Below are 15234 nucleotides of genomic sequence, written 5' to 3'. Positions count from 1 at the left end.
TTTTGTACAAGAGCAAAACCGAAATCAACCGAAACTGACCCAACCCGACTCAAACCGACCAGGTCAGTTTGCCCTATCAGTGGGTCGGTTTTGATTTCCACCTTAGGTAACCCGACCAAATCGGGTCAATTAGAAAAACCCCAATAAACCGACTCAACCCGACCTGTGAACACCCCTAAACATAGACTTCAGATTCGGCTTGGTACGACCTGAGGTCAAAGTTCCAAACTTGTCAACCTAAGCCTAACTTATAGCTAATCTAAGCCGAGTACAAATTATATGGGCCTGAGTTAGGCCTCATACAATGATACAAACTTAGGCGGGCCTAAATGTCTTTTTATGGTAGAAGTAGAATATCTTTATATTCAAATGTTTCATACTTCTATATTTTTAATTTATTTCTCCATAAATGAAAACATTAGGAGATGTTTCTAATGTGCGACTTAACGTGCTCGTGTGAGGAGGAATATAAATCGGATCACTTGGGAATTTGGGATTATACTCCCATTTCAGGCTTGGGCTGATGATCTCAGCCCAAAAGTTAGAGCCCAGAAAAAGGACAGATTGGGTAGGAAGCAGGCCCGTCCAAGTTGTAGCTCAGTCCCTATTTATATGCATCGCATGATTTTTGATTAACGGTCACAACTCACTAGTTGATTACTAATCAGTACCCCAAAAATAATAAAATATAAATAATCACCGATTAATGCTTATATTGTCTGCCGTTGGCTAACAGACTTTGAAAAGGAAAAGGATAAAATCATAAAACATATTATTCGCTCTCTCTCTCTCTCTGGTGTCTGGTGAGTGGTGACTGGTTCGAGGAAACGGAAGATTCTAGTCTTCTACCCTCCTCAATTCTCAGGCGAAGATTAGTTTGGGAGGTCGTATAACTCCATTCCAAATGTGAATCCCTTTGTGCTCGAGGAGACGATTGGAGAGAATTTACACATATATCGCACAGGTCCACCTGTGATATATCCCTATTTTGGTCAGTGGTACGTGAAGCAAATCAGTCAAGCTCCATGGCCTCAATTCACCATAAAAGCAGCAGCAGGAACAAGCTTCTACAGAGCGATAGCAACAACTTTGCTAGTTTTGTAAAATCTGCCTCCTCCAATTTATTTGCTCTCTTCCCCTTCAATAACAACAACAATAGAACCTATAATGCCAAGACGATGACCTCAACAGCGTCCAGTCCCCTTTGTACCTCATCATGTCCGTCCTCGTTTTCGTCTTCGACTTCACCATCCATATGTCTGCCATTCCTGTTCGCTGAGGCGCTACCGTCGCCAATACTTTCTCTATCTACAACGACCGTTTCCTCCTCCCCGTCGCATCCGAACGAGAGCAATTCCTTATCTTCTGCTTCGGAAATCAAGGGCATGACTTCCGGGGGATCGAGTTTCCCTTCCACTGTCAGAATTGCCGGTCTCAACTCAAGTGCCAAGGGCGGTGGCCCTGCCTTTGTAGGCCAGGTTTTCAGTATGTGCGATCTCTCCGGCACTGGCCTCATGGCTGTCTCTACTCATATCGAGATTCCTTTCCTTTCTAAAAGGTCTGCTTCCTTAAGCTCTTTCCTCCTCTGTAATTTGCTTTTGTATCTATTTCTTCTATCATTACCCTGCATCCCATTTTTCCTAATTGATGATACTTAGAGCTTCTCTTTTGCTCAAGTACCTCGTTCATAAGTTCTAGATTGTAGTTTCTTTATGTAAGTAATATTTTCAGAGTGGAATAAGTGGAAGAATACGAGAGAAATTCCCATAAGGGGAAGAAATAATTGCATTTACCGCCTTATTTCTGAAAATGCAAATATTCAACCTTCCCAAGGACAGCCTCTAGGGAAGATTCTTTCTTTTCGAAAATCCTGTCATTTCTTCTCCTTTCAATCAACCCAACAGACCAAAAAGGAAGTAGGTTCCATAAGATTTTATCCCAATTGCTATAGCCCTCTGGCAAAGATGAAATCAGCTTAGGCAAATCCTGAGGTGTGACTCACTGTCTCCTGGACAACTGGATGAAATGGGATCATACTATTGTATAGGAAGAGCAGTAGATCAAAAGATGGACTGATTCTGCCTCTAGCACACATAAACAACATAAATCATAAAAGACCATTCCTTTGGAAATGAGATGGTTGATGGTATCATGTCCATGGTGGTAGTCCACATGAAGGAGTTTTAGAAGCCACACTTGTTTTCAAATCTTTATCCAAGGAAACTACACTTAGACAGGCACCCCCAAGACCTCATAAAGGATTTAACAGAGAAAACATCCAATCTACTAGCCTTCCATAATCTCACATATTGGGCTTCTGCTTGTGTTTGCAACCTACTGAGGATATCTAACAAGTTTTCCAGGGTTTCAGCCTCCCAGTTGTTAATGTTCTGACATAACCTAGGCACCACATAATCTTTCTGTCAATTATTTTGTAATACTCCTCGACTGTGGCATCCTTTTGGCACACCAGAGTGAATGGGGGAGGAAACTCCAACTAAGTGGTCTCTCACTAAACCATGTATCATTCCAGAAATGTATATGGTCACCCATTCCCAGAGCAATTCTGATTTGCTAAGAAAACAAATCTCCATGTTTCATGATGCCTTTGTAGATGCTTTTTCTATATACCATCAGCCATCTGAACTTTGTAGTTTCCCAATTAAATTTTGAATTGCCATACTTGTGCCTGATCATGTGTCTCTATTGATTCTCTCTTTCCACCCATACCTCCACAACCACTTACATAAGAGTGTTGTTCCTTAGTCTTAAGAACAAATACCAGCCCTTCCTTTATGCTTAGATGAGCACACCTAAGTCTATGCTAAAAGGTAGAATTTCTTCTCCTTGTTTTCACTGTTACAATCCACCCAGAGAAGATCATGTTTCAGCTCTCCATGGAACCTCAAGTGAAATTATTCCTCGACTGTCATTCACAGTTGGAGGATATTAGACTCAAAGTCTGATGTTGCATTTTGAGATTCTTGTTCAGTAACAGCCATCCAGAAACATATAGACTAGCCAATATTTGAATCTTGCCTGAATGCTGGAGCATTCCATTTTAAAAGGTGCATGGCCAGTGCGCCTTGTGCCTCAGCCCAATCATATGCCTATTTTAGGTCCGGCCATCTGGGCCAAAAATTTAGGTCAAGGGAACTCAAGGGGCTTTTAGGAAGGCTAAGTGTCGAATCTCCTAGGGTTAGGAACTCAAGATGCTTAACATCACACTAGCCACTTGAAGTAATGCAACTAGGAGATAAAAAATAAATAAATTGAAAGTTTCACATGCTTGAATTGTTGAGGGCTTGAAGAACTTTCGTACAGTCCACATATGTTTGCTTTTTTTTTTTTTGTATTTATAATTTAAACCAATATACTTTTTAAAAGTTGTTTTTCTTCTGTTTTTTCAATTCATTGTGCTACAGAGCCGGGTAGGGGTAGCCCTTCTCATACCTCTCCTCCCCCCACCATAGTGAAGTTGGATTTGATTCCAAGTCTCCACTACAACCAGCCGAGACCTAACCAACTGAGCTACCATCAGCTGGTAATTTCTTTTAAAAATCATGTTTGCATTTCTTATGTTCTATTGTTCATTTTTTATTTTTTAAAAATTTGCACTTTGCTTCAAAAAGGTGCACACCTTACCTTGTGCCTTTGGTGCTTAAAGGCCCTTGTGCTTTTGTTGCACCTTGCTAGTGGTTGGATAAGTTCATAATCCACTTGCAATATTTTTAAAATTGTGTTTCATTGACTTCCCTGTCTTCTGTCTGCAGAACACCAGAGTGGATGAAGAAAATATTTTCCATGGTTACCAAAAGTGGGAAGAATGGCCCTGTATTCCGATTTTTCATGGATTTAGGTGATGCAGGTATTTCTCTCTATTTTTTATTTTCTTTTTTTTTTTTAATTTTATACCATAACCTTCATGGCATTTTCCATGTAATTGAATATGATAGACCTTTATATACCGATAAGATACAACTTCCTTAGGTGCTGTTTGATAATGTTTGAAGTGGGTGAGCTTAAAGACTTTTACTGAACATCATGTTGGGTTGATTTTTTTGGTATTAGAATGTATTTATTCAAGTAAAAGGGGAGTGCAAACTAATAAAAAAAGTATAAAGGGAGCACACAGTATCTAGGGAGGAAACACATTGCCTCATAGAAGGAACCAAAGAAAGCTTGCACCCAAGGATAGGACTCATTGCTCATGCAAAAGTTCATTGAACTTGTAATGACGTTCTTGGCAATTGCATGAGCCACTATATTGAAATCCCTGTGTATATGGTGGAATTAGATCTGCTGGAAATACATTGCAATTAGTCTTTCATTTCAGACACTTAAGCTGTTATTCCTCAAGTCTCATGACTTTCAGTGTCAGTTATAGTATCATTTTGATCCTGGTTGTAATTTGGCTCTTGTTTTCTGGGTTGAACATATCAGAGAAACAGAAAAGAAAGGGAGAAGAAAGGAAGAGAGAAAGGAGAAGAGAGACGAAGAGAATTCTGGGATCAAAAAGTTGTGACTGGCGGCGCCAGTCATTAGTATTTATATTAGGGTGTCCCAACTAATAATAAAAGAAAGTAAGATTACAAGAATGCCCCTGCAGCACTAAAGAACAGGAAAATAACAAAGAATTAATTAATTAAATAAGGAAACTAACTAACTAACAAATTTCAACACTCCCTCTCAAGTTGGGACAGAGATGTCAATCATGCCCAACTTGTCACATAAATCATTGTGTTGCAGATGATATAATCCCTTGGTAAAGATGTTTGCAAGTTGATTTGTGGAACTGACATATGGAGTGCACACTTCCCTATTTACAATTTTTTCCCGGATAGAATGCTTGTTGACCTCATTATGTTTAGTTTTATCATGAAGAACTGGGTTGGTTGCAATGTTAATAGCAGCCTTGTTATCACAATACAAGGACATGGGGTCGTCAACAGGAAATCCCAGTTCACCCATAAAGTTCTTTATCCACTCCATGAAACATTGCTCTATACTCTGCTTCAGCACTGGACCTTGCCACAACATTCTGTTTCTTGCTTCTCCATGTGACTAGGTTCCCTCCCACAACGGTACAGTACCCACTAGTGGACTTTCTATCATCAATTGATCCGGCTCAGTCAGTATCTGTATATACCTCAACCTTCAAGTATTCATTTATTTGGAATAGTAAATCAGCCCCCGGAAACTTCTTTAGATACCTGAAGATTCTATTGGCCGCCTCTAAGTGTATGGTCTTGGGGGCATGCATGAATTGACTAAGAACCCCCAAAACATAAGCAATGTCTGGCTAGGTCATGGACAATTATGATAGCTTACCCACAAGTCTCTAGAATTGCTTTACATCCTTGATAATCTCACCTTGGCAATCACATAGTCTGTGGTTTGGATCAATGTGAGAGTGAACGGGCTTAACTCCAAGTTTTCCTATATTCTGTAACAAGTCTAGGATGTATTTTCTTTGAGAAATGAAGATACCCTTTTGTGAACGGGCCACTTCAATTCCAAGAAAATACGGTAAGGGACCTAGATCCTTCACCTCAAATTGAGTGGTTAGGAATTCCTTTAGTCTCTAAATTTCCACCTTTCAGTCACCTGTGATCACTAATGTCATCAACATACACTATCAATGTTACAATTTTCCCTTTTCCTTTTTTCAAAAACAATGTATGATCAACCTGACACTATTTGTAGCCAATCTGTTGCACCACTAGATGAAACTTGCTAAACCAAGCTCTTGGTGACTGCTTTAGTCCATACAAGGGCTTCTTTAACATGCACACTTTCTGCTCTTGGCCTTGGGCATAGAAACCAGGAGTTGCACCATGTACACCTCTTCTTCAAGATCATCATTCAGGATGGCATTTTTAATATTTAACTGGTGGAGATCCCAATCAAGGTTAGTAGTAAGAGAGAAAAGAACCCTGATAGAATTCATCTTAGCTACTAGAGCAAATGTCTCTGCATAGTCTACTTCATACCCCTAAGTAAACCCTTTTGCCACCAATCGGGCTTTATACCTTTCTACAATGCCATCCAATCGGTTCCTTATCCACAGGAAGATCCACTAACTCCCATGTATTGTTTTTATGTAAGGAATTTATCTCTTCTTTCATTGCATTTGTCCACTCAGGTACTAAAAGAGCCTTTGCCACATTTTAGGTATAGAGACGCTATCAGTGGAAGAGAGGAAAGCATGAAAGGAGGGTGGGATGTTCTCATATGAGACAAAATGGGAGATAGAAAAGAGGAGCGTTAGGGAAAAGGAGATGATGAAGGGCCTTGTACCCTAACAAGCAAGATGGCATGCAGTTGATGAGATAGGCATCACATAACACAACATCTAACCAAAAACGTTTTGGAACATTCGTGCGGATAAGTAACCCACGAGCCACTTCAAGGAGATGGCGGTTTTTCCTTTCTGCAACACCATTTCGTTGAGGAGTTTTGGCACAAGAGCTACGATGGATAGACCCACACGAAGCAAAGAACTCAATGAGGTCACTGTGGAAGTACTCTTTCGCATTGTCAAATTGGAAAATTCGAATCTCTGTCTGAAACTGAGTAAATATCATGCGTTGGAAATCTTTTACATTTTTTGGCACTTCATCTCTGGATGGCATGGGATACACCCATGTATATTTGGAGTAGTCATCAATAAGTGTAATGAAGTATTTATAGCCAAGCTCAGATGGTAAGGTAACAGGGCCCCAAACATTAGAGTAAACAATATGGAAAGGGAAATTAGATTTATTATTTCTTGAAGAAATATGATTTCTACAGTGTTTGCTCAACTGACAAGTTTTGACATTTAAATTCAGATACTGGCACTGCTTTAAACAAATTTGGAAGCAAGACCTTTAGTGACTCAAAAGATAAATGACCCAAACGACTATGCCATAAATAGACTTGACTCTTACTAGAATGACTCGTAGACTCAATAACCGCAAGATTAGCTTTATTCTCTAGTGTGTAAAGACCATCCACCATACAACCTCTACCAATCATCTTCCCCGAGTCCAAATCTTGTAGTACACAAGAAGGGAAAAAAGGTCACTAAATAGTTTAATGAGTTTGTTATGCTATTGACAGAAAAAATTTATAGGCAATTGTGGAACATGTAACACATTAGAAAGGGTAAGTCCAAGCGGAAGGGATACATTGGCTTGACTAGCAATGGTGGAAAAAGAGCCATAAGCTAAACTCACTTTGTCCCTACCAGATAAAAGGTGATAGGATTGAAAACAATTTAACTTACCCGTCATATGATTTGAGGCTCTAGAGTCAATTATCCAAGGGAAATCTGATGAATGAGAGGACAAATGGAAGGATGTGGCAGAGTTACCATTACCTGAAGTAGATGCAAAGGAAGTTGAGGCAAGAGGAGTAGAACCCATCTGGCAAGTTGCCCTCCTATATAGCTCCAAATGGTCACGGAAAGTGTTAATGATATCTTCCTGGGGATTGGTTCCAGGAAGGCTGGTAGTGGTAGATTGCTGAGACTCCTGAGAGGCTAAGTTTGCTGTATTGAACATTTTTTGACCTTGCTGTACCGGCTTCCTATTCTGATTCGATTTCTTATTTGACTCCTGAGCCCACTTTGGCTTCCCATGGAGGTCCCAACATGTATTCCTGGTATGTCTAGCCTTTTAACAATGAGTACACCATAACTTATCCTTATCATCCACTTTCTTCTGAAAGTCGCTCTTCTTAAAAGAATTGCTACCTCCTACATCCACACTCCCTTTTGCCACTAAGGAAATTTGCTCCCCCTCTGAGTTATTCATCACATTCCATTTGCTCTCTTCGAATTGTACTAGGGCATACACTTCTTGTATTGGAGGAAGATCTTTACTTCCTAATATCTGAACTCTAAGAGACTCATATACTGGGTTCAGCCCCAGTATATGAACTCTAAGACAAAGACTTGTTGCTGGGAAACTAGAGACTTGTAGGCCTTAGCATCAACATCACACTTTCTGTCTATGTTCTGATAGTGGTCTAGTTGTTCCATAACAAGGTCAAATCTGAGTAATATGATGAGAAACTCCTTTCCCCTTGCTTACAAGTAGAGGAGGCAGCTTGCAACTAGTATATTTTGGCATAGTGCCGTTACTCTGAATAAGTAGATTTTGCCTGCTCCTAAATCTCTATATAGAAGATGGGCCGAATGGCCCATAGGCTGTTACTGTATATTATCTTTATGTTCTTCTCTGTAATGGGCCTTATTCTGGGCCCATACTCTTCTATGTTCATTTTTTTGTAATTTCTTGTCCAACTAAGGACCTCTCTTGTAATTACTAAAAGATTAACTTAATAAAAAAGTATTAGAGTGTTAGAGGGAGGTTAAGTTCGAACTCCTCATCCTCTAACTCTCCTTATCGCAGCTCTCTCTCTCTCTCTCTCTCTCTCTCTCTCTCTCTTCTTCTTCTCTAATCTTCTCTAATCTTCTCTTGTTAGTTTTTCTGGTTTTCTAGCACAGTCCCATACTTCTAGGACTGTTTTTCAACTTGGTATCAGAGCGGGTCACTACTTGGCGTGTCCCTCATGTGGTTCTAGTTCAGCCAACCGTATGAGGAGGTTCTAGGGCTGAATGTTTACAGTCATTCGCCTGGTTTTTGGAGGCCATTGGAAGGTGCCCAAGTTTCTATACACTTGGAGAAGGGTTCGGTGACCAGGAAGAATCAAAGAGCAAGTTTTCAGCCTGATTTGAAATCAGAGAAAAAGGGATTTCGAAGCTAGCTCATGGAGCAAAGTGTTCGGCCTGGTTTGAAGTTCAAACCAGAGATACTGTAAGTTGTTTTCTCAGTTCTTTGCTGAGTTATTTTGTTATTTGGAAGGTTTGTTAAAGCATTCAAAGCACACCTCCATTCGGCCCACTGTTGCTGGACTGATTCTACTAAGAAATTTCTAGGTTATTCTGGAAGTGTGGTTCAGCTGTTATTGGACTTCCAAACTGCTGAAAACTGATCTAAACTAAGTGGTACAAGCCTCTACTTTAGTTCAGCTACTTCTTGGACCTGTACAGAGTGTTCTTGAAGTGATTCCTACTTGTTAACAGTGGAGTGTTGACTGCTGCATACATAGTGTTTGTAAAAAGGCCTCTTAAGTACTGTGGATTATATTTTTTGTTCTCTTTGGGAAAATATTGTTGGGAACCAAGAATACATAGTGTTTGGAGGTCGGTTGATTGTTCCTTGAAGGCTGAATCAGGCTTCCTTCTTCTTGGAAGTGCTGCCACCGAACTTGGTTCTCACGGCTGTTAGGCCTGAATTGAGTTTGTGAGTTGCTGTGTTTTTTGTTTGATTCAACTCAATCTGAGTTCTTTAAAATCAGTATACTATTGGTAGCTTGCCGAAACCCTAATTGGAGTTGTTACATAATGGACTTCTCAGAAATTGAGAACAAGAGTACTGCTGAATATGGACATACTTCGGGAACTACAACTGATTCCTTGTTGGCTGTAACTACAGTTAAACTGGATGGAACCAATTATTTGGCTTGGTCACAATCCGTAAAAATTCATATTTGCAGCAGAGGGAAGTGGGGGTTTATCTCTAGGAGCAAGAAAGCTCCCCCAGTGGATGATCCCTCTTATGAGAAATGGGTGCAAGAGAATTACATAGTGATTGGGTGGCTTGTGAATTCAATGCAGCCACATATTATCTCTGGATGAATTCGGCTAAGGAAATCTGGGATAGTGTTGCAGAAACGTACTCCCAGAAACTGAATGTAGACAGAGCCTATCAACTAAGGAGTGATGTGAAGAATCTGAGACAGGGGGAGAAATCCCTTGCAGCATATTTCTCCACCGTGAAATCTCTGTGGCAAGAAATGGATCTAATAGAGGCAATGACATGGGATACTCCCAATGATGCTGAGACCTACCGGAAATTAGTTGAAAGGAATAGGGTTTTTGAGTTCCTAACTGGGCTAAGCCCTGAATATGACATCACAAAACAAAATATTCTGTCCAAGGAAAGTGTCTCACTATCGCAAGCATATGCTTTAGTCAGTAGTGAAGAAAGCAGAAGACAGGTACAGGTACAAGGAGTTGGCACTAATGCATTTGCAAATATGGGGGTTAAACCCAAAGGAGTTATAGGGGCTCCCAGTGGAACTGGAAAGAAAGAGGTTGTCTGCGAGTATTGCAAGAAGCCAAAGCACACCAAGGACAAGTGCTGGAAATTACATCTCGGACTTGTTCCTACTCGATTTCAGAAGAAAAATGATGGTAGGAAGACAGGGAGTGCAAATGCAGCCACGGGTACAGATGTTGAAATTGAGTCTGCCTGTGCACAATTGGCAGCCGTGAAGGCTGAGTATGAAAAGTTTGGAAAGATGATCGGCCATCTTGAAGGAGTGACCTCATCATCCAACCCTTCAGAAAATTCAGTCACCACTGCATTTGCTCACTCAGGTATAAGGGCTTTTGCTAACCATGCAACCACCTCAGGTAATCCTAAGATCCCTTGGATCATAGACTCAAGTGCTTCTGATCACATGACCAATCTTTCCACTTTGTTTGTTTCATATGATTTGCTTCCTGGCCGTGACAAAATCACCTTAGCTTATGGCTCTCTTGCCCCTATTTCTGGCAAGGGAACTATCAAGGCTACGGACTCCTTACTCCTATCCTCCACCCTTCATGTACCTAGATTGAATACTAATTTGTTATCTGTAAGTAGCTTAACCAAATCATTGAATTGTTGTGTAACATTTTTTCCTTCTCATTGTGTTTTTCAGGACCTAGAGTCTCGGAAGGTGATTGGGAGTGGCCATGAAGCGAATGGAATATACCCGCTTGACACTCCTGGACAATGCATTGATCATCCTAAGAATGTTGCCTTTGGATCTACCTTGTCAGAGTCTGTCAGTCGAATCATGTTGAGTCATTGTCGTTTGGGTCATTTGTCTTTTTCCACTTTAAGTCATCTATTTCCTGAACTGTTTAAGGGAGTCAGTGTGTCCAGTCTTAATTGTGAGTCTTGTCAGTTATCAAAGCATTGTAGAAACAGTTACCCTTTGGCAATAAAAGATCCTCTTCTCCTTTTAATATTGTGCACTCTGATGTGTGGGGGCCTTACCACTTATCTTCTATGGGGGGCTATAGATATTTCATTCTGTTTATTGATGACTTTTCTAGATTCACTTGGATATACCTAATGAAATCTTGTGAAGAAGTTTTAAGACTTGTGAGGTAATTTCATGAATTTGTTTTAACTCAATTTGATACCAGAATCAAGATTTTCAGATCTGACAATGCAAAAGAGTATTTTGAGAAGAGTTTATCCTTGTATCTCTCTGACATGGGAGTTGTTCATCAAAGTTCCTGTGTTAGAACCCCTGAACAGAATGGAGTTGCTGAAAGAAAAAATAGGCATATTGTTGAAGTTGCAAGGAGCCTTTTATTTGCCTCACATGTTCCCACAAGATTTTGGGGTGATGTTGTTCTCACTGTTACCTATCTCATAAACCGTATGCCATCCAGGGTTCTAGGGTTTAAATCCCCCTTCAGTCTTCTTCATCCAGACAAGGATTTCTTCTCTATTCCTCTCCGTGTGTTTGGCTGCACCTCTTATGTTTACATTCCAAGTGTCCAGAGACATAAGTTTGAACCAAAAGCCCACAAATGCATATTTCTTTGTTATTCCCCCACACAAAAGGGGTACTGTTGTTTTGATCCAAAGGCTGGCACTCGATATGTCTCCATGGATGTTACCTTTGATGAACTTTCTCCTTTTTATGGGTCCTCTCAGGAAGGACATTGTCAACAGGGGGAGAGTTTGTCACAAGTGTTTGATCTTCCTTTCCCTGTCCCAGTTGAGTCTTTTGATGGGCCCGTGTCCTCACAAAATGAATCAGGGGGGGACCAGTCACTTCATTCTTCTTGTCCTAGTACTTCTATCTCTTTACCTCCTCGTCCTACCCACAATCCCAAGGCGTATCAAAGGCAAAGGTCTAGGAATGAGCATGTTGTTTCTCTTGCTGCAGATGAGTCTCGTACACTTCCAATTGCAGATGAGACAACAGGTGTTGTTTTAACCTCTTTGGAACCATCTTTCCCGGATCTTGATGTTCTTATTGCTGTTAGGAAAGGAAAACAGAAGTGCACTGCACACTGCATTTCCAAACACCTTTCTTATGACCTACTTTCTCCTTCATACTTTGCCTATCTCTCTTCAGTTGCTTCTAACCCTATTCCTAGATCTGTGTCAGAAGCTCTTGAGATTCTAGAATGGAGAGATGCCATGCAATCTTAGATGGATGCCCTACACAAAAATGATACTTGGGAAGTGGTGGATTTGCCTGAAGGGAAGGATCCGGCTGGTTGCAAATGGGTCTTTACCATTAAATACCGAGCTGATGGGACTATTGAGAGGTATAAGGCCAGACTGGTTGCCAAAGGGTACACACAAACGTATGGGATTGATTACTTGGAGACCTTTGCTCCAGTTGCGAAGAATGACATCTGTGAGAGTTCTCTTATCTCTGGCAGCTCACTTTGATTGGCCCCTTTATCAGTTGGATGTAAAGAATGCATTTCTGAATGGTGACTTACATGAGGAAGTCTATATGTCTCTCCCTCTAGGAATGTATGGAAATGAGATGCAAGGAAAGGTATGCAAATTGAAGAAATCTCTTTATGGCCTCAAACAGTCTTCTAGAGCATGGTTTGAGAAATTTAGAACAACACTTGTTAAATTTGGCTACACTCAGACACAGTCAGACCATACTCTCTTTGTGAAGAGAAGTGATTCCCTGGCAATCTATCTCATTGTGTATGTTGATGACATTGTTGTGACTGGTAATGATGCCTCAGGAATTCGTGCTCTTAAGTCTTTCCTTCGTACAGAATTTGAGATTAAGGATCTGGGGGAATTGAGATACTTCCTTGGCATAAAAGTTGCTAAATCCAAGAATGGGATTCTTATCTCCCAAAGGAAGTATGTCCTTGACTTGCTCTCTGAAACTGGGAAGATGGGTGCTAGACCAGCTACTACTCCTATTGATATGAGTCACAAACTGTCTGCTTCAGATGAGACATTGTTGGAAGACAAAGGGGTTTTTTCAGAGACTTCTTGGGAAGCTTCTGTACCTGTGCATGATTCGGCCAGATATTGCATATGCTGTTAGCTGTATTAGCCAGTACATGCATGCACCTAGAGATACACATATGGCAGCTGCAGAACGAGTTCTGTGTTATTTGAAAGGCTCTCCGGGAAAAGGGATTCTGTTTACCAAGCATGGACATCTGAAACACGAAGCCTATACTGATGCTGACTGGGCTGGAAATATTGATGACAAAAGATCCACTTCAGGGTATTGCAGTTTAGTGGCTGGTAATGTTGTCTCTTGGAGGAGCAAGAAACAATCAGTTGTGGCCTAATCCTCAACAGAAGCAGAATACAGGGCCATGGCACATGGAGTCTCTGAACTGTGTGGCTAAGGTCATTGATGGAAGAACTTGGGATTGATTATGACAAGCCAATGATGTTGTACTGTGATAATCAGGCTGCCATCAACATTGCCCACAACCCCGTACAACATGATAGAACTAAACATATTGAGGTTGATAAACACTTTATTTGAGAAAGAGTTTCTTCAGGTGAAGTGTGTCTTCCATTCATTACCTATGAAGGACAATTGGCCGATTTCCTCACCAAAGGACTTCACAAGGCAAGGCTTCAGCATGACACTGGCAAGCTGGGCATGATTGACATCTATGCTCAGCTTGAGGGGGAGTGTAGAGAAGATGGGCCGAATGGCCCATAGGCTGTTACTGTATATTATCTTTATGTTCTTCTTTGTAATGGGTTTTTGTAATTTCTTGTCCAACTAAGAACCTCTCTTGTAATTACTAAAAGATTAACTTAATAAAAGAGTATTAAAGTGTTAGAGGGAGATTAAGTTCAAACTCCTCATCCTCTAACTCTCCTTGCCGCAGTTCTCTCTCTCTCTCTCTTATTCTCTAATCTTCTCTGATCTTCTCTAATCTTCTCTTGTTAGTTTATCTGGTTTCCTAGCACAGTCCCATACTTCTAGGACTGTTTTTCAACTATCTCAACAGTTGTTTCAGCTCACATGAATGTCTTCCTGACCGAAGGCAGCATGGAAAGTAGCAGCCATGACATCACCATGCTGTTTTCCTGATCCCACCTATCATGCTCTGCACCCTGAGACTTCAGTTCTTTGGTTTTACCATTAATATAGCTCACCTTCCCCCTGACAGTTATGTACAATTTAATTCCCCTTGACCATTCTAGGTAATTGAGATCATCAAATGGTATTACAGCCATGGGGAAGCTCATATCAAATCCTCCACTCACTCCACCTTGATTGGAAGGCCCACTAGACACACTAGAATCCTCAGATGACATGATATAAGGTCTGGTTTGACAGTTCAGTTCAGCCACAATTCAGCCACAGTTCAGTCGAGTTCAGTTCACGGTTCCACGGGAAGCCCAGTTTAGTTCAGTCAAAAAACAGATCTTAGGAACACCACACACATTTAAGGAGGCAATTCAGGAACTAAGCAGCCCTTATATATAATCCTTCATCAACTACTTGAGCACGCAGCCACTATAATTCCCCAAGAGACATTAGCAAACCACTGTTACACAATCACAGGTCATTCAGATCTACACCACCCAGTTGTCTGGGTACAAGAAATAGGATCACCCGATCCACAGTTCCAGAAAAAAAAAACAGTGGTTGCAGGTCATCCAGACCTCTAAAACCCACTTACCTGGGCACAAGAAAGGGTCACACGATCCACAGGGTTAAGAAGACTTGCCTTCACAGCATCAGAGTTCCCTTCTTTTAGGGTTTTCTTGGCACACAACCAAGAAAGAAAGGAAGAGAACCTAAAAGAAAGCCCTTCAGATCAGTTCGATCCACTCCCTAATCAGATTCGATCCACAGTAGAGGAGGAACTGAGAGATTGAGGAAGAAGAAACTAAGAAGACTTTGTCACTCTGCTTCTAACCCCAGAAAACCTGCTCTGATACCATGTTTTCTGGGCTGAACATATCAGAGAAACAGAAAAGAAAGGGAGAAGAAAGGAAGAGAGACGAAGGGAATTCTGGGATCAAAAAGTTGTGACTCGCGGTGCCAGTCGTTAGTATTTATATTTGGGCATCCCAACTAATAATAAAAGAAAGTAAGATTACAAGAATGCCCCTGCAGCATTAAAGAACAGAAAAATAACAAAGAATTAAT

General features: G+C 40.8%; 1 protein-coding gene across 3 annotated transcripts in view; it reads left to right on the top strand.

Moving 5' to 3' along the window:
* The first annotated feature begins 741 nt into the window (after positions 1–741).
* LOC148879786 (uncharacterized) overlaps positions 742–15234 on the top strand; it is a 30552-nt gene continuing 16059 nt past the window's right edge. For 2 of the 3 annotated variants that reach the window (XM_088961455.1, XM_088961454.1), the window contains exons 1-2: positions 742–1558; positions 3774–3868. In XM_088961455.1, the coding sequence (XP_088817581.1) occupies positions 1026–1558; positions 3774–3868 (628 nt within the window). In that variant the 5' untranslated portion in view covers positions 742–1025. Of the gene's footprint in view, positions 1559–3425; positions 3545–3773; positions 3869–15234 lie in introns of all 3 variants that reach the window. The other variant, XM_088961456.1, reaches the window with a different exon arrangement.

The sequence above is a fragment of the Nelumbo lutea genome, chromosome 1 (assembly GCF_056320005.1).
Source record: "Nelumbo lutea isolate HS-2025 chromosome 1, American lotus-T2T, whole genome shotgun sequence".
Classification (NCBI taxonomy): Eukaryota; Viridiplantae; Streptophyta; class Magnoliopsida; order Proteales; family Nelumbonaceae; genus Nelumbo; species Nelumbo lutea.
This window is presented reverse-complemented; position numbering and strand designations above follow the sequence as displayed.